The sequence below is a fragment of the Melospiza melodia genome, chromosome 4 (genome assembly GCF_035770615.1).
Source record: "Melospiza melodia melodia isolate bMelMel2 chromosome 4, bMelMel2.pri, whole genome shotgun sequence".
Lineage (NCBI taxonomy): Eukaryota > Metazoa > Chordata > Aves > Passeriformes > Passerellidae > Melospiza > Melospiza melodia.
The window spans coordinates 10198910-10218094 of NC_086197.1; the positions used below are offsets into that span (position 1 = coordinate 10198910).

At 45.2% G+C, this 19185-nt stretch overlaps 2 protein-coding genes and 1 long non-coding RNA gene across 3 annotated transcripts; 1 reads left to right on the forward strand and 2 right to left on the reverse strand.

The window, feature by feature from the left end:
* The first annotated feature begins 1502 nt into the window (after positions 1 to 1502).
* Positions 1503 to 6465, forward strand: LOC134417065 (uncharacterized). The gene is made up of 3 exons (XR_010027492.1): positions 1503 to 1669; positions 2706 to 2739; positions 6215 to 6465. It is a non-coding gene; the product is annotated as an uncharacterized LOC134417065 (long non-coding RNA).
* Positions 2328 to 11437, reverse strand: TUBA8 (tubulin alpha 8). Its single transcript, XM_063153801.1, has 5 exons — positions 11276 to 11437; positions 7462 to 7684; positions 6251 to 6399; positions 5021 to 5701; positions 2328 to 2640 (listed from the first exon to the last, which is right to left on the reverse strand). The coding sequence occupies exons 1-5, from the start codon at positions 11276 to 11278 to the stop codon at positions 2353 to 2355; spliced, it is 1344 nt and encodes a 447-aa protein (XP_063009871.1). The 5' UTR covers positions 11279 to 11437; the 3' UTR covers positions 2328 to 2352.
* Positions 11438 to 13626: 2189 nt separating this feature from the next.
* On the reverse strand, positions 13627 to 18670 carry PEX26 (peroxisomal biogenesis factor 26). The gene is made up of 5 exons (XM_063153803.1): positions 18492 to 18670; positions 17994 to 18134; positions 17319 to 17632; positions 16458 to 16604; positions 13627 to 16069 (listed from the first exon to the last, which is right to left on the reverse strand). The coding sequence occupies exons 1-5, from the start codon at positions 18656 to 18658 to the stop codon at positions 15966 to 15968; spliced, it is 873 nt and encodes a 290-aa protein (XP_063009873.1). The 5' UTR covers positions 18659 to 18670; the 3' UTR covers positions 13627 to 15965.
* Between the last annotated feature and the right edge of the window lie 515 nt (positions 18671 to 19185).

A 19185-nucleotide genomic window follows, 5' to 3' on the forward strand; every position in this document is an offset into this window, starting at 1 on the left:
GAACGAAACCACCTGAGCAAAGTGCAAAAGGACACTGGAGGTTGAACAGGAGCTAGATCTGCCAGGTGGAAGTTGCTAAAGCAGTGTGCAGTTGAAACAGCTTTTGGTGATGACCCCTGTGAGAGCCTGGGCACTCAGTTAGGAGGAGTATTATGCCTTAAGAATGTTTTAAGCTCTGCCTGCAGAACTCAGTCGTGACATGGCCCTTCCAAAGCAGGCAGCAGGCAGAGCCCAGAAAATGGGCTCAGATGAAGGGAAACTCAAACTGAAAGGCAGCAGTGTCTGAGTGTCCAAACACACTGCCTGCCCCTTGGACAAAAGCTGCTAGCTGCTGATAATTGCCACGGCACTCCTAATGTCCAAATAACTCCAAAAAGTGCATTAACTGCTTCAAAAGCAGGACTCCTAATTACTGAGTGTGCTTGCAAATAAAATGAAGTGTAATGTTGGTGGTCAGGATGAGATCTAAAAAGCCTTCAGGAAGTGTTATGTCAAATCAGCCAACATGAATTGCCTCATCTGAGATGTGAATGTCCCAGTACTTGGAGAGTACTGAGTCATTGTGTAAGGCAGGCTTGACAAGGACCTATCCCACCTGGCAGGATTGTCTCTTATCATCCCCTTCTTTATCTGGAAACCCAGGCTGAAGCCTCAGGTGTGCACATCCCCTGCACCTGGGAGGCCCCTCCGAGCATCACTGGAGCAGCACCCAGTGATTGTTCAAGCCACGAGCACCAACAGCTGGTCTCTTACAGCACCTGGGCGGCTCCAGTGATGGTTGAGTGTTTGAGCAGCACGCACTGCTGGAACAATTTGGTTTGCGTGGTTTAGGAACATGGCTTCTGCTGTACACTTCTGCACGGAAGACTGGGATCAAACCGTGTTTTCCCCCATCTTTCCCCCCATTCCCTATTCTGGGAAAATCCAGTCCAGGTTCCCCAATTTGATGTTCTGAGATTATCTATTTCAGGGTTTTCCCCATTCCATATTCCAGGGAAATCCACTCCAGGTTTTCACCCATTCCATATTCCAGGAAAATCCAGTCCTGTTTTTCCCCCATTCTGTATTCTGGGGAAAAAATCCAGTCCGGTTTTTTCACCATTCTGTACTCTGGAGCAAATCCTGTCCAGATTTTTTCTCCATTCCATATTCTGGGGAAAAAAATCCAGTCTGGGTTTTCCCCCCATTCCATATTCCAGGAGAAAAAAACCAGTGCGGGTTTTCTCCCATTCCATATTCCAGGAGAATTCAGCCTGGGTTTTCCCCCCTTCCGTATTCCAGGAAAAAAATCCAGTCTGGGTTTTTCCCCATTCCATATTCCAGGTAAATCCAGTCTGGGTTGTCCCCCATTCCATATTCCAGGTAAATCCAGTCTGGGTTTTCCCCCATTCCATATTCCAGGAAAAAAATCCAGTCCAGGTTTCCCCCCATTCCATATTCCAGATAAATCCAGTCCGGGTTTTCCCCCATTCCATATTCCAGATAAATCCAGTCCGGGTTTTCCCCCATTCCGTATTCCGGTTATATCCGTTCCGGGTTTTCCGCGGTGCCCCATCCCGGCCCATCCCGGTAACTTTGGGATGCTGCGATCCCGATTGATCGGTTCTGATTTTCTTCATCCCAGGCAGTCTCAGGTTTAACGTGGAAACAGCGAGGCTTGCTCGGCTTGGTGAGTGAGGCTCAGAGCGGGATTCAGTGAAACCCCTGCGGAAATCCCTGTCCAGGGCAGCCCCGCGGCGGTCAGTGAGGATTAGGAGGGGCAGGACAGCCCCAGGTGTGGTCAGGGAGGATGAGGAGGGTCAGGGCAGCCCCAGGTGTGGTCAGGGAGGATGAAAAGGGTCGGGGCAGCCCCAGGTGTGGTCAGGGAGGATGAGGAGGGCCCGGCCCTGCTCAGGGCTGCTTTCAGGGGGTTACGGGTTCCTGTACTTGCTGGAGGGAGTCATCCTCGAGAATCTCCCAAAGGACAGCAGAGACAGCATCTGCAGGGCAGGGGGAACACCTGGGTGCTCCTGGGGCATTGCTCAGGTGTGCAAAGGGACAATCCCTGTGCCCGAGGGCAGTGCAGGAGAGGGGAGCAGCACCTGAGCAGGTGGAGCAGCTCAGGGAAGATCTTTTTTCTTTCTCTTTTTGATTTCATCTTCCTAATCCCACTCCAGTGCCTCTAGTCCCTCTCAAGTGCCCCCAGTCCCTCCCTAGTGTGCCCCAGGGACCCCAGACTACAGCTGATGGTATCTTACAGGATAATTAATAAAAAATGTCCTCTCCTAAATTTATGTTTACAACATACAGAAAAGCTGAGCTGATTGTTGACACATGCCGTACAGCGATACAGACACAAAATGCATTTTTTAATTACTCCCCATCATTCTCCTCTTCGAACGAGTCAGTTCCCACTTCTTCATAGTCCTTCTCCAGAGCAGCCAGGTCCTCCCTGGCCTCTGCAAACTCTCCCTCCTCCATGCCTTCTCCCACGTACCAGTGCACGAAGGCTCTCTTGGCGTACATCAGGTCGAACTTGTGGTCCAGCCGCGCCCAGGCCTCGGCGATGGCCGTGGTGTTGCTCAGCATGCACACAGCCCGCTGCACCTGCGCCAGGTCCCCTCCAGGGACAACCGTAGGGGGCTGGTAGTTGATCCCAACCTGGAAACAGGGATGGGAGAAAAGGCTGTACCACTTATTTATGTGTGCAATTTATTTCCTAACAGCAGGAGCAGGAGGCAGCCAAAGAGCTGAAGGAAGGTGAGTGAAAATGCTGGGGTAGAGTGGTGCCAGGTGGCAAAGGCCATCACAAATGTCAAACAGCATGAAACTCACTCTAATATCTATTTACTCACTCTAATATCTATACTATTCTACTGCTTAATGTGTGGTGGTGTTCTCAGGGGTCCAAGGACGATGGAAGAGATGAGAATCTTGACTCCATGTTTCAGAAGCCTGATTTATTATTTTATTATATCTATTATATATATTTTTATGATATATATAATTTTATTATATATATTATTATTTTATGATATGTATATTGTTTTTTATATTTTTGTATATTAAAATTATATACTATATATACTATACTATATATATATATACTATACTATATACTAAAAGAATAGAAGAAAGGATTTTATCAGAAGGCTAGCAAAGAAAAGAAAGGAATGATAATAAAATCTTGTGACTGAGAGTCCAAGACAGCTGGACTGTGATTGGCTATTAATTAAAAACAACCACATGAGACCAATCAAAGATGCACCTGTTGCATTCCACAGCAGCAGATAATCATTGTTTACATCTCGTTTCTGAGGCCTCTCAGCTTCTCAGGAGAAAAAATCCTGGCAAAGGGATTTTTCATAAAATATGTCTGTGACATTAATGCACACTGACAAGTTTGTCACTTTTTTAACAGCTACTCAATACTGAACATAGTGTTTCACCAAGATACTCTGTAGAAACTAACATAAAAACTTGGTTCCCAGTTGGGAGTTTTCATTGCTGAAGGAGCTGCTTGTATGACAAATGCTTTTCCACTGGTAATGTCTGTATTAATGTTGAAAATGTATTTCCAGACACTGCTGTGTAAGCAGTGGGGAGAGGCTGTATAATATTTCTAGGTTAACTAAGAGATTCCCTAATATGAGTGTTTCCTTCCTTTATTAATTTTATCAACTTTGGTATTTCCTCAATTTTAGATTGTGCCTCGGAGGCAATGCTCATTGGCTGTTCCAAAGGTCAGGTCTGAAGTGAAAACTTCTTTCAATTTTAACCCATGTGCACTTCTAATTTCTACTTATTTAAATATCTAAGAGCCTGTGTCAATGGGATGTCCAAAGGAGAAAAGGCACATTTGATATAAATGCATCCTTCTTACGTTCATTGGGAAATATCTATATTCCCCCATTGTGGAAACCCAGGGCACTGGAATATTTCTGTGTCTGCTCTGGGGTGCCCTGGCCCCCAGGGCAGCACTGACTCTGACCCTCATTCATGGAGAAAGTTTCCCAGAGTTCAAGATAGACTGGAATCCACAAAAGTGTGAAATGGATTATAGAGAGCAGTGTAGGTGTATCACTGGGTGAGAAATTGAGGTTTTGGGATTTTTAGTGTGTTGTGGATGGGAGCAAGATGGAGGGCACAGGGTGTTGTGCTGGGTTTCTTCTTCATGCTTCTTCTTCCTTCTTCATGGGTTTGGGTGGCATTTTGTAATTGGGCAGGAAAATCTGCACTGGGGGCTCTTTGGGATCAGTCATTGGGTTAAAAGGGAAGATAATCTGGATGTCAGTTCTTAATTGGATAGTTTGGTCTTAAAAGACCTTGTAACCAGAGATTGCTGGCCATTTTGTGCCTTGCTGCTGAACTCACAGCAGTGAGACTGTTTTACTGATAAGAAATAATCAACACCTGAGTCCAAACATGAGTTACTGTCTCAAGTGCCTTCAGTCCAGACCCAGAGAAACTGATGACTGGGGTATCCCCATACCCCCATGTTCTGGGGGAAATAGGTGAAATAGATTAGATACTTTAAATACAAGTTTTCTACTAGAAAACTTTAAAATACAAGTTTTCTGCTGGGCTGAACCTCCCCTTTCAACACTAAAGAGAAGCTTGTGGCAGCCCTGTGAGATTCACATTCTCTGAACCTGAGAGAAGCAGTGAGAGAAGCAAAGAATGATCAAAACAATTCTTATCTCATTTGCTGCACCTTGTTTGTTCACAAGTGGAATGCATTGCGAAAGATTGTTTACCTGAAGGGAATTGGTAACTGGATTTGGGTGTGAGTTTTGAGTCATTGGCCAATTGGATCCACGTGTGTGACAGTCACAAGATGCTGGGCAGTTGGGTGCTTGGCAGATTCAGTTTAGATGTAATGTAATTTAGATGTAATATAATAGAGAATAACATAGCATAATAAAGTAATTAATTAGCCTTCTGATAAGATGGAGTCAGATGCACCATTCCTCCCGGACGTTGGGCAAAAATATCCACTATGGCAGCCCTACTCACCTTGATATCTACCGAATCCACTCACCTTGAAGCCTGTTGGGCACCAGTCGACAAACTGGATGCTTCTCTTGGTCTTGATGGCAGCAATGGCCACATTGACATCCTTGGGCACCACGTCCCCGCGGTAGAGCATGCAGCAGGCCATGTACTTGCCGTGCCTGGGGTCACACTTGACCATCTGGTTGTTGGGCTCGAAGCAGGCGTTGGTGATCTCGGCCACGGAGAGCTGCTCGTGGTGCGCGCGCTCGCAGGAGATGATGGGCGCGTAGGTCACCAGCGGGAAGTGGATGCGCGGGTAGGGCACCAGGTTGGTCTGGAACTCGGTCAGGTCCACGTTGAGGGCGCCGTCGAAGCGCAGCGAGGCCGTGATGGAGGAGACGATCTGGCTGATGAGGCGGTTGAGGTTGGTGTAGGTGGGGCGCTCGATGGCCAGGTTGCGGCGGCAGATGTCGTAGATGGCCTCGTTGTCCACCATGAAGGCGCAGTCCGAGTGCTCCAGCGTGGTGTGCGTGGTCAGGATGGAGTTGTAGGGCTCCACCACGGCAGTGGAGACCTGAGGGGCTGGGTAGATGGCGAACTCCAGTTTGGACTTCTTGCCGTAATCCACAGAGAGGCGTTCCATCAGCAGGGAGGTGAATCCAGAGCCCGTACCGCCACCAAAGCTGTGGAAGATCAGGAATCCTTGCAGACCAGAGCAGGCATCGGTCTGGAAAGCAAAAGGGAAAGTGAAACAGCGATGACTGAAAAAGGTGGAACAGACTTTGCCATGTGAGCTTGTCCTGAGCTGAAGGAGTGAGCAGTCACAGGCAGTATACAGCACAGATTTCATGTCAGGTTTTCCTGGGAAAGGGCTGGTGATAGTTCCAACCTTTGCTTTCCTCACTGTCTCAACTTATAACATAAGGGTCTGTCCAAGCCTCTGTCTCTCTGAACTTCACACTGTTCTGTTACTCTAGCTGAAACCAGCAATGTACAACTGCTTAATCCACCCTTCAGTATCAGTATAGGTGCTGTAGGGCTGTGCTAATAATTAAAAATTACATATTCATAACCACTTGATAAAAAAGCCTGGAATCATGCAGCTGGGAAGTGAACTACTGGGCTTCTCTCTTCTGTACCATGTCCAAATACCATCTGTATGACTTGCAATCTCTTTGCTGAACCATGGGTATCATTTGCAATTAACAAGCTGTTAGTTCTGCCCTTCTTCCTTCTGCAGAGCCCAAACTGCTGTTTCAGAGCTGCTGGCACTTACCAGCTTACGGACACGGTCCAGCACCATGTCAATGCTTTCCTTGCCAATGGTGTAGTGGCCACGGGCATAATTATTGGCTGCATCCTCCTTTCCAGTGATCAGCTGTTCTGGGTGAAAAAGCTCCCGGAAGGCGCCAGCCCGAACTTCATCTGAAGAAAAAAGCGAAATTGTAAGAATGTGATCTTTGTGAGGGTCGTCCTCAGGATGAGGTGAGAGATGAGAATCTGACTCCATGTTCTCAGAAGGCTGATTTATTATTTCTAGTCTATTCTATTCTATTCCATTCCATTCCATTCATTATATTACATATATTATATATATTATATTATATTTAAAAATGCTATACTAAAGCTATACTAAAGAAAGAGAGAGGATACATCAGAAGGATTAACAAGAATGAATGGTAAAAACCCGTGACTGACTCAGAGAGTCCGACACAGCTGGACTGTGATTGGTCATTAATTAAAAACAATTCACATGTTTGGATAAACAATCTCCAGACCACATTCCAGAGCAGCAAAACATGGAGAAACTGAGGCTTCTCATCTTCCCAGGAGAAGAAATCTTGGCAAAGGGATTTTTCAGAAAATATCACGGTGACCATAAGAATATGCTCCAGTGCCAAGAAATTCTGGTTGTTGTTGGCATCAGGAGCTCATGATGCCAAGAGACAGATGCTGATGGAGAAGGGAAATGTCTCCAGAGAATTTTTTCATTGTTGCATTTGTTTGATTTATTGTGCATCTTCAGTCCAGCCACTTCTCTTCTCATGAGCTTGTCAGTGAAAAGTACAACCTGCATCCACAAATCCCCAGAAAAAAACAGTGTGAAGAAACTCAGGTGTCCCAATTTTTAGACATTCTTCTATTATTGGAGGGAAGCGATCAGGCTCCTGCTTTAAATCCAAACAGAAGAAAAGCAGAATCTGAATGGCAAAAATGTCATGATAAACAAACCCAAAAGTTAAATATTGATGCAAAGAGAAGCTGTACACACCACGTGTACCAGCCATTAAACTGCTGGGGATCCTCCAGTTCCTATATTTGTAAGACCTATGACAGAATCTGGCATCCTGTGTCACAAGAAAATTGATTTCTTGCTACCTAGTTGTAGCCTGAGGTGCAAAGGGCCACTTTGTGCCAGTGGAGATATAAGGTGATGTGAGGAAAAGCAATCTCATCTCCGTTTTGCAGGTTTGTTTCTGTACTGACCTACCACAGTGGGCTCCAAGTCCACCATGACAGCCCGTGGCACGTGCTTCCCAGTGGCTGTTTCATTGAAAAACGTGGTGAAGGAGTCATCAGAGCTGAGTCTGTCCTGCAGGTCCTTGAAGGTGCCATCGGGCTGGATGCCGTGCTCCAGGCAGAAGAGTTCCCAGCAGGCGTTTCCTATCTGCACTCCAGCCTGGCCCACGTGGACAGAGATGCACTCACGCTGAGGGGAGAGAGGAGAGGCAGGGTCAGGAAAATCCATGTGCCTCAGCCCTCCCTATTCCTGGTGGTCACCTTTTCCCAGTGTATTGCTTTTCCAAAAAATCAGTGAATTGTCACTGTCAGCTGTTTGTTTGGTTGTTCAGCCCCGTGACCACAATGGGACTGCACATGCCAGACACTGGGACAGTGTGGTATTTTTGGGGTCCCCAATGAAGGGAGGAAATTATGAATCTGACTCTATGTTCTTAAAAGAATAATTTATTATTATGTTATGTTATGCTATACTAAAACTACACTAAAGAATAGAGAAAGGATACTTACAGAAGGCTAAACAAGATACTAACCAAAAACTCGTGACTCTCTCCTCAGAGTCTGACACAGCCTGACTGTGATTGGTCTTTAAGTCAAAACAATTCACATGTTGGATAAACAATCTCCAACCACATTCCAAAGGAGCAAATCACAGGAGAAGCAAATGAGATAATATTGTTTTCCTTTTTCTCTGAGGTTTCTCAGCTTCCCAGGAGAAGAATCCTGGGCAAAGGGGATTTTTCAGAAAATATGACAGTGACCGGACAGTTCTTTAAAAAATTGAGATGTGTGTGCTGTACTACAGAAGTGCATTAAAACAGGCAGGAAAAATAAATTTCAATTACTCAAACCCCATCTTTCTTCCTGGACTGGCCCTGCTGAGGAGCACATCCCAGTTTAGTTTATTTTTATCCTGGCTGGAACCTGACACAGCCACGTGGCATCCCTCACCCTTATGTAACCCAAGGCAGATCATGTCTTTTGATCCTTCTACTCTCTGACAGCAGGCTAGTGTGGAAATTTGGAAGAGCTGCTTTCACCCAAGGAAATTATTCCAGATTTTCTTGGTCAAAATAAATGTTCCTTCCAGCTCCTGAGCAGCCATTAATTTTACATCACAATTTTACTCCATTGCTTGTCAGTGCCATTGCAGTGAAGTGTATTTTCATGATTTCCAGTGTTCTTTCTGTGGCAGCCAGGAAGAGAAAACTGTGTAACACCCGCCTAAAGCAGGCAGCTGTCAATTGCTCCAAAATCCTGTACACTTAAAAGCACAGGAGCATGAGGGCCCTGCTGCTGGATTTCATAAGTTCACAAGCAGAATTATAAAGCAAATACTTCTGGGTTAGTCCCAGCAGTTGCAACACTGGGTGTAGTGAAAGGCATTTTTTTGAGGAGAGAATGGTTTCAGGCATGTGGATTTTTTCAGATTTGGTTTCTGCTTTGGAGCAATTAAAGCTGCCTGTGCTCTGGTTTTGTGATCCCCAGGGCCCTGTCTGTACTAGGGAGTAAAAAAATATCATAGCACTGAAAACTGCCCTGTGATCTCCTGTGCTGATTGATAATTCCAAAAAAATGGCACAGTTTTGGCTTATGCCAGATAATATTTATCCAGACAATGCAGAAAACAACTCATTGTCCAGAATGGTTTCCAGTGAGCAGCTCACTGACCACTGCCAGGCTTTGGAGAGGGAAGGAGAACTGAGATGCCCAGCTGTGAAGCAGGCCTGGCTTTAAGAGCAGAGGATGGTCCTCACTCATCCTTGTTTTGTGATACTGCATTTAGAGATAACCAATGGCACCATCAGATTTGACCAGTTAATTTTTTTTAAATTAAATTCTGTAACTGCTTACCCAGCAAAATCATTCTGTGACCTGAGAATTAAATGTATCCTCCCCAAAAACTAAATTTTCCGTCACAATGTGTGACCAGCAACATCTCTGGAGCAGCGTTTTCTTCACAAATTGGCATAAATTTGTGTTTAACAAACATAACTGAAGACATTTTTTTCAGAAGCAACTAGAATTTCAAAAGTCAGCACTGCCCCAGCTAGTCATCCCCAGAAGTTCAAATAACCATGAACATTTAAATCTTTTAAATCTTTTTAAAGCTTTTATTCAATGAAATAAATAATTTCTATTCAGTACTAATTTCCAAGCTGAGAATTTTTGCTGACTCCGCAAATGCATGTGCTCTCAAGTGTTCTTGCACAACCCTGGTTTTTGTCAACTGAGTTGTGCAAAAGTCTCTGAGTGATCTGAGTGACAGGGGGGCTTCATAAGTCACTGTGTTGCAATCTGGAGGATTACTCAGGAGACACCGAAGGCATATTTGGGCTTAGAGAATTCAATTATTGCTGGCTTTCCACAGGGCAGGTTTCTGCCTTTTGTTTCAAATCCCAGTATCAATCTGTGAGGCTGGCAGGCAGCAAGAAAAATAAGGGTTTCTTTTCTTTTCACACACAGCAATGAGGCCAGCTGGCTTTTAAAAATAATATCTTTTAAAGCAAAATTACAATTACAAGCCAAGCAGTATTTTAAAATATGAACTGCTCTGCTCATTTCTTCAGGTCTGTAGAGGAATTGGTCTGTTTTTCACAGATAGAACAAGTAAGTGCTGCCTGAGGAAGTTTTTTATAATAACTTCATACAGGACTGCAGTTGAAGACTTTTCAGACTGTTTTCAGCAGCACTAGTTTGAAACCACATCTCAAGCCTGCTTTTTGAGCTATTTCATCTTCTCCTTCCCCAGCAATAATTTGGAAATATTCTGGCAAAGAGAGAAGACAGTGAGAAACAGGTTTCTGACTTTGCATAGTGAAGAGCATTAAAATAGATGCCAGACTTTTAGCAGGGAAGAGGGTGGGCCTTCTTCAGCCTCACAGCCAGAGTAAACTGATCTTTACGTGATATTTTAATTTGGAGCCATTTCCAAACTCATGTTTCACATCCCACCACTTAAATGTCTGTAGACTCAGGACAGGTTTAACAAAGAAACAGTGAATCTACACCTGGGACAGCTTTGACTCTTAAAAGGACAATCTCTCTCCAGGATTTACTGCAAAAGGGAGAGTTTAGTGTTCGAGCTGTTCCACAAACTCACTCACTTCCCTAAGTCTGGGAAGCCCCTGGAAGTATTTTGCCTGTGAGATGAGCTGGCAGAAGGTAACATGGTTCTTCCTCTGCACCAAAATTAGACTCAGTGCTAGAGACATACTGGGGTACAAGGTGAAATGGATTTTTTTCGCATTCTAAGAGGTTTTGAGAGATTTCTACGAATTTATAACAAACAGCCAAAACTTAAAAACAAAGGGCATTTTTTCGCCTACTTAAATGCATACATATATAAAAGAATTCATGGACTCCAGAAATACACATGCATACCTTGTATAGCTGTGGACAGTATAGCCACTGGGGCTAAATTAATTTGAAACAGACACAAAGACAAATGACTTTTTTGGTTTATTTCTAAAAAAGAATTGTCTCGTATGAAAATGTACTGGTGTTGAGAAAATATGGTCTCAACAGAAAGAACCAAGCAGCTAAGACTCCACATGTAATTTAACTTATAAATCTCACTTATATTATCTCACTATTTAAGGACTCTCTGAAGAAACTTTATGCTGTAATGCTTCAGTGAGATTTTCTGCACTCCTTTCCCATTTCCTTACGTAGTGTGTGGTGTGTGAGATCAGGTTTGGTGGCAAAACCTATTGATAACAACACCAGACCCCAGAGCCCTCCCCGTCCCCGTGTGCCCAGGGCTCCCCCATTCCCTTACCATGGTGTGTCCAGGGGTGTTTCCCTCCCTTTGGGGTCCCTGCTGGCAGGTCAGTGCAGGAGCCTGGCTCTGCAGGGCAGGAGCTCCAGGGCCCAGCCCCAGCACCTGCTGCTGCGCTTCAGCGTCACCGCGCCAGGGACGAGGTCACCCTGCTGCCCCAGCACCCTCCCGGGCAAACCCTCCACACAAACCCAGTGCAGCCAGGGCTGGCATGCTGACTGATCTGGAGCCTGGCCATGGAACACGTTGTACACTGCGCTTTCTCTCACCTCGGGGGTGCACATCACCTGCGACGCACACGGCATCCCAGCTCCCTGTTCTGCCAGCACAAACTTCTGTAGGTGAAAATCACACCTGAATTCCAGTGCAGAAGGCAGAAGAGAGCAAATGAATGGAAAAGAGAAGGATAGAAGAAAAACAAAAATAGAGAAGTAAAAAAGTAAACATAACTACCATTCTTAAGCATGCTTTTAGTGTGTAAACATAGTACCATTTTAGTAAACATAACTACCATTCTTAAGTGTGCTCTACTAGTGCTTTTAAATTATCTCCTGCCTTCTTTATTAACATCTCAATTTACTTCTATTACTTCTCTTTCCATGTGCTGTCAGCAGTATGGAACAGCTTTCGGTATGGACTCTCGCTTCTCTGCCCGAGCTCAGAAAGAAATTTGATTCTTACTGCAGTGTTTATTGCAGGACAAATCTGGAGGCATCACCCCAACATTCTGACACCAAATTAGTGCAGTCACCTCCTCCACTTTGCTCCTTCTGCACTAGTTCACCACTGGAAAGCAGCAGCTTGTCTCAGTAGGGAAATCCTTGTGGTTGCAACCCTTAAGTAACAAAAGGAAGGCACACTTAATTGCTTGAATCTGCATCATGTATCCCCTGACTTTATATATCAACTGTTTATGATGATGTTTAATTTCTAAAATGTAGGTTAGTCTGCTCTGACATGATGATATCAATAGATTGTTCTGCCACTGCTGGCAACCAGCATAGAAGTATCTTTAACACCTACATTTTTACAGTGACAACTACAACTAGTTCATACTGGTTTTTATAAAGTCACTTTGGTATAGTCTTCATTTTGCTGCTCTTTACATAAACCTGCAAATCATTACTCTTTGCTGGATTCTTGGAAAGTCATGATGGATGCTGGAATTCAACCTCTGTGGGCAGAAACTTCTGCCATATGAAACCTAAAGCCTTTTTCTCTAAAGACAGACACATCTCTGAAAATGGCATTTTTGAATAATCTAGAACTCAGAAGTACTGCTGTACTGGTTTAACCCCAGCTGGCAACCGAGCACTGAATCAGAAGAGTCAGGGAGAACCTGTGGGTTGAGATACAGTTTAACACACAAAGCAAAAGTTGTGCACACAAACAAAGCAAACCAAGGAGTAGATTAACATTTCCCATGGGCAGGCAGGTGTTCAGATACAGCCAGGACCGCAGGGCTCCATCACTCTGAATATGATGTTTGATTTCTCCTTCTTCCCCCAACTCAATATGCTGGGCAAACATGCTGGAGATTGAAATACATCAAGAGGCCAGTGAAGGACAGTTAAATGCTTTTCCTCCTCTACTGGATGTACATCACTCCCTCCCTACAGGCTCATTACCGGAATGATTCACCAGCAGTGTCAGAATCATGGATTATTCTAGAACATTATTATGCCATTTTACAAAACAGTGCACTCTTAGCTCTTAGGTGATCACACAAAAATCTCTTTTCCTTTTAATTTGGGATGTGTCTTTGATTTCCCACTCATTTTAATACCTTCCTCCATAAGTGAATGAAGATTTTAACATTTTCCTGGTGTTCCTGTGTAATTGTTTTCTGTTAGTTTGTTGCCACCTGCTGGAAGAACCAGGAGGATTTCATTTCAGGATTTCTGAACTTCCCAAGTCTAGTAATTAAGTACCTGTATAACACTGCTACATTGATAAAATACTGGTTTTCAGGCATTATCCCTGAAGAGAACTGTGTTATGCATTTTTACTTTTTATTTGTAAGGTTTTCTCTCCTAATACAGCAAGGTCAGAACTGTAGTTAGTTCTAATATAAAGATACATTCATCTAATAATGATGAATACCAGGTACTTTATTCTTGGTAGTATTGCTCTTGGCCATGCCAAAATGCAGACTTACACTCTGCCAACATCATCAGTGGATTAGATCTCATCAGATTCACACTGAAGACATTTTCTACTCAATTCAAACATGCTGAAACTATGAAACAATATGAAACAATTATTGAAAACTTTGATATACTTAGTAGTGTATCAATACAATAAACCCTTTTTTTCACGTACTCAAATCACAGCACAAACAAGCAACTCTGCAGAGGTAAATCAGTAGTCACTTTATTATAAAAATTACATACTGCAGTTTTAGTATTAATTGCAAAAAACCCCTGATAGCTTATTTCTGCCTTCTTGCTCTCTCATGATGAATTAAAAACAATGTACATTCTAAATCAGTAGTACTCCAATAAAGTAAAGGTTACCAACATACACTTAAAATAAAGTTTAACGTTGAAGTCCTGGTAAATGACATTTAACAGCATTCTAAAAGCTATGTATGGTCTGTTGAAACCACTGGTCCAAACCAACTTCCAGAACAGCATCTCTGCCATCCACCCAAAAATGATGCCAGAAGACTACAGCAAAAAGTATGCATTACCTAACAGTCACTTAGATCAGAATTTGGCCTGACTTCAGAGTGAAGTTTGCCATCTCATTAACTGGCTTACAAAGGACTCAACCTGAGGCCTTGCAAAGCAGGGGGGCAGAGGACTGATCCTGGTCATTGCTTGGAAGAGCTCAACTCCAGACAGAGCATCTGTGTTTCATTCTATCTGATTTCACATCAAGTGTTGGCTTCAGTGTTGTAACTACACTTACAGCTGGATTAAAGAAAACATTTAGCAATATCAAAGGCTGCTCTTCCGTGGGTGTGCAGATATATAAGAAATTACTTTTTTATATGGAAAAGCTATAGGCTACTTGACCTGGTGTAGAGTCCTGGCAGAGACAAAACTTTGGGGAAGCATATGGGATTGGTTTGGGTTTTAAAATCTCTTGAGACAACTAGGTAAGGTCATTATTACACTCACAAATAACCTGAGTTTGTCTGACGATAATGCTGGGGTGTAGCTCTTTTTGGGATAATTTAAGATGAAGCAAACAAGTACTTTTAGTAGTGAATATGAGACTGTTTGCAAAGTGCCCCAGCAGGGAGCAAAGCAACAGTCTGAGGGTGCCAACACCCCCTGTGTGAAGAAAACAGCAACAGCCACTACCTTGGAGAATGGTTATTGCTAGAGTTATTGCACTACTGCTGCAAGACACCACACTGGGATCTGCACTGGCTGCTTCTCATGGCTTTGGGGTGCTCCCACCAAAAGGCTGCTCTGACAACATTTTGTAGTTTGGGCTGGCATCAGTGAGTTTACACCCCTTTGGCACAGGTGCTGGCATGATAGAGGCAAATTTGTCCCTGGCTTCTCACTTTTAACTTGTCCCCTCCAGCACAAAACAGTTTAAAAGCATTATTTTGTTAGATCAGTGCTCCCTCCTTGGAATTTACCTTTGTCAATTGATGATGGATGAATGGATGGAGGAGAAATTAATTTATCACCCCAAACCTCCAATTTCTGCTCCAAGTGGTCAGAAATGGAGCTGGTCTGGTGACAGACCTACAGGTGTACAATTTTCCTGCCACTGATCTGGGGAAAGTTTTGTGATGTCAGAGAAGTATCTCTTTCTATTAAAAAATCCTCTTTTGTTCTGAATGACAGAGCATTGCTACATGACTCCCATCTAGCCCAGGGCTTTGGGTACTGGGGACCTGGGGAGCAATTCCAGATAGACAGAGAGACTTTTTGACATCTACATAAACAAAGCCAGAGGTAGGGAAAGAGCAAAACAAAGCAACAACTTCAGTTGTTCAACTAGACAATAACATAGAATATAATTTAAAAAAATAAAGTCTATTTCCTTACCACCACCACCAAGTGCTTCTAGGAATGACTATGCATCAGGCAAGCACTGAGTGCTGTAATTTGCAAGAAGAGTAATTTAAGAAGAGTAGATACAACACAACAGTCTCTGTGGCCCACCCCCTCATCTTTCTGGCTTAAATATGATTAAAATCCAGTGTGCCTGTCCAAAGAGGCATCAGTCACAAGAGAAACCATGGCTTTCAAAATGCAATAGGCTTCAATTTCTCCTGTATTTTTCTTCCATGTGCTTGTCCTCAATCCCATGCTGCAGGAACTGGGCTTTTCAGATGTCTTCAGGGAAAACAGAATATTCCCCTAATCACTGGTCCTCCAGGAATTGCACATGTTCAGAGAACTGCTCAGCATTTGCAATGATGAGAACTTCTTCCACAGCTCACAACTGCCTACACAACCCTCACTCAAGAAACACATCCAAAGCAAAGTGTTGGAAAGGAGGATTCTTAAATTCTTATTCAGTTGTAGATATAGGAGTGGCTGTACCCTAGTGCTGGACAGGACCAAGCAAAATGTCAGGAATTTTTGCTGTGGTTTCGAAATTCATCCACCACCATTCCCTGTCTGAAGAAACTCCAGGAGTCCACAGCTCAGATTTGAACATGTTACAGAGCCTGGTAACATGGCCAAGACAAGGTGACACTTTGAGTGGGGGCAGACACTCAGTCTCCAATTGGAGGCCTGTGGACTGGAGAAAGCACAGCTGCCCAAGCCTGTCGGAAGAGCTGGACCAGTTTGTAAATGAATGGCAGGGATGTGGGAGAAGCTGCAAAACAGAACAAAAAGGTAAAACTAATTGGTAAAACTAGCTAGGTAAAACTAACATACACTAAACATACTAAGAAAGAACTACCCCCAGCTAGAATTAATAAAAACCAATTTCTCTTCCCTCCTTTGATGAGGAAAAGGCTGAGTCTAGGACAGCTCTGCCTGTCTCTCACAGTCTGTACCTTGGCTGCTGGAAAGAGTTTGCAGAAAACTGGCATTTGTGGAGCTTCATCTTTCTACATGCACTTCAGCTTCAACACATTAAGTTCCTAGTCACCCAGATTTTTTGTCTCCCTGAGATATTTACACCAGATTTATTAAAAACAACTCATTTCTTCTCCATAACCACAATGGAATTTTAAAATTTGGAAATCTTAATCCCATACCTGGGTCTAATCTCACCACCACCAGGTACAGCAAAAAAGTGGCCAAGAGCATCTTCTTGTAAGGAAGTAAATAGAAGTGGTTTGACATGGACCTCAGTGTTCTACGTAGCAACGTCAGCATGGTCAGGAGCTTTTGGGACAGCACTCCTGGAAAACAGGAACAGAAAGGCTGTTAGGGCAAAGTAAAGTTTAAAAAGTAATCACACAGATATAGCCAATAAGAAGCTAAGGTAGTGGCAGTCTGACTGCATGAGAGTTGGATTGGGTTTGGTTTTTTAAACAACAGAGAAACAGTACAATTTTGTAATACACTTCATTATACTTCTTTTTTAGGCCCCTAGTTTACTACAACATGATCTTATACCACAGTTGTGCCAGGGAGAAAACATCCAATGATTTACAGCTCTGGAGAAGAAGCAGTACTTTAAATGCTAGGCAGGGATTGTTCTACTTGGATTCAACTCTAAATGGAAATGAAGCAAACTGTACACAGAGCCAACAAAGCATACCCTTAAAGGATTGCCAGGTAGTCTTACTTTTCCTCTTTTTACTTTAAAAAAAAACAAACCAAACCAAAACTTTTGATCCTGGGCATTAATTGTCATTTCCAGATGTTGGCAGAGACTAAATATGCTTTTCAATTCTCAGCAAAGATATCACTATGTCTTTTATTTCCTGCTGTGATACACAACGGGAATTCCTCATAGCCTGTTTATCATGGCAATATTCTTAATGCGCAGTCAATACTTCACCAGTTTGAAATGAAACTGAAATGAAATGAAACTGAAACGAAAATGAAATGAAACTGAAGTGAAACTGAAACTGTAACAAAGGGGCACGAACAACAGAGGGAAAGCCCACCCAGAAGCGTTTCTGCGGCTGGGTCCTGCTGCTCCTCAGCCCCCGGGCGTGTCTCCTCCTCCTGCCTCCAGCGGCCGCGGCTGTCGCCGATGGTGCCGAGGAGCTGCAGGCGCCGCTCGCTGCCCAAGGCGGGGCAGCCCCGCACCAGCTCCTCCGCGGCCCCGAAGCGCCCCAGCGGCAGCAGCACCTGCGCCAGGTACAGCTCCAGCAGCGAGACGAACTCGGGCAGACTCCGGTTGGCCTGGGATCCCAGCCAGCTGCTGCCGACCTCCAGCATCACCTGCGGCTCTCTCACCTTGCTGTACAGCAGGATGCTGGGATGCAAGGGAGAAGTATGAGAAATCCCCGAGTCCCTGTGGAAGCTGACATCACTGACAGATATTACCCATGAGGTATCAATCAGGGTCTACATCAAAGCACAGAAAGAATTCTGAGGCAGCCAACAGGTGCAGCTATTGATGTTACTCTCTCGAGATCACCCATTTTAACCTTGATCACCATGAAGCAATCTTGCAGGCATGCTCCAGCACACACACAACAGGCCTGTGCCAGATCTCACTCACACCACACAAAGTGAAATATCACGCAGTACCCAAGCCTGGCCTGCAGTTATACCTAACACAAGACCCCATAAGATATATGCTGTATATCTGACAGCAACAGACAGAAACTCACCACAGCTCCAGAACTTTTGGAGGCAGATGCTCAGGGACATGGTAGTACTGCAGGACCCAAGACAGAACTTCTCTCCACCGGTTCATCTCGGCCAGCGCCTGGATCCCCACAACACAAAGGGAGCATTTCACTTCTGCAAAACTGGTGAGGAACAGACACCCAAATAAGTGCTTCTTACAGCCACATTTCCCCTTGCATCCTCTCCAGTGACCTTCAGTGAACACAGTTCTCTTCTTCCCCTCTATTTGTCCCCTTCAAAAAGGCCAATTTGACCTCCGAGGATATGGACTGTGACTGCATCTCTGAGAGAACGAAGGGAAGGCTCCTGGGCACACCGCATTTCCCCCAAAACCGCACAGATTAAACATTTTAATATCGACAGGGCTAAAAGAAACCCCAAAGCAGTGCAGGCATGGCCTGAAGTTGGGAGCCAGCCCGGCGCTGATGCGGCACCGAGCAGCGTCCCAGCACCACCCCGTCAACCCCTCACGCCCGCACCTCTCGTGGCCGGGGCCGGGGCCGGGGCCCAGGCTGTCGCAGCCCGCCTCGCAGCGCTCCACGGCGGCGGCGAAGTCGCGGTGCAGCACCAGCAGATCCGCCGCCTCCTCCAGCAGCGCGGCCGCCTGCGCCGGCCCCGGGGCCCAGGCGGGCGGCTCGGCCCTCATGGCACCGGCGGGAGGGCTCTCCCCGGCCCCGCACGGGCCCGGCTCAGCCTCCGGCTCCGGCTCCAGCGCCGCCCCCGCCCCCGCCGGGGCCCGGCTCCGCTCGGCTCGGGCAGGCACCGGAAAGCCGGGATGGAGGCGCCCGGCAGCGGAAGGGCCGTCCCGGAGAGCATCCCGGCCCCGCGGGCCGCCGGGACGTGTAGTCACGGCTGCAGGAGGGCATCGACCGGGGTCGGGGGGCAACGGGGATGGCTGCGGGGCTGGAGCATCCCTTACGAGGAAAGGCTGAGGGAGCTGGGTCTGTGCAGCCTTGGGAAGAGAGGACTGAGGGGGGACCTCTTTAATGTGTATAAATACCTAAAGGGCGGTGCTAAGAAGATAAAGGCAGGCTCTGTTCTGTGGTACCGAGCAATAGGACAATGGCAATGGGCAGAAACTGATGCACAACAAATTCTACTGGACAGGGGGGAAGAACTTCTTTAGTGTGCGGTGACCGTGCACTGGAACAGATTGCCCAGAGAAGGTGTGGA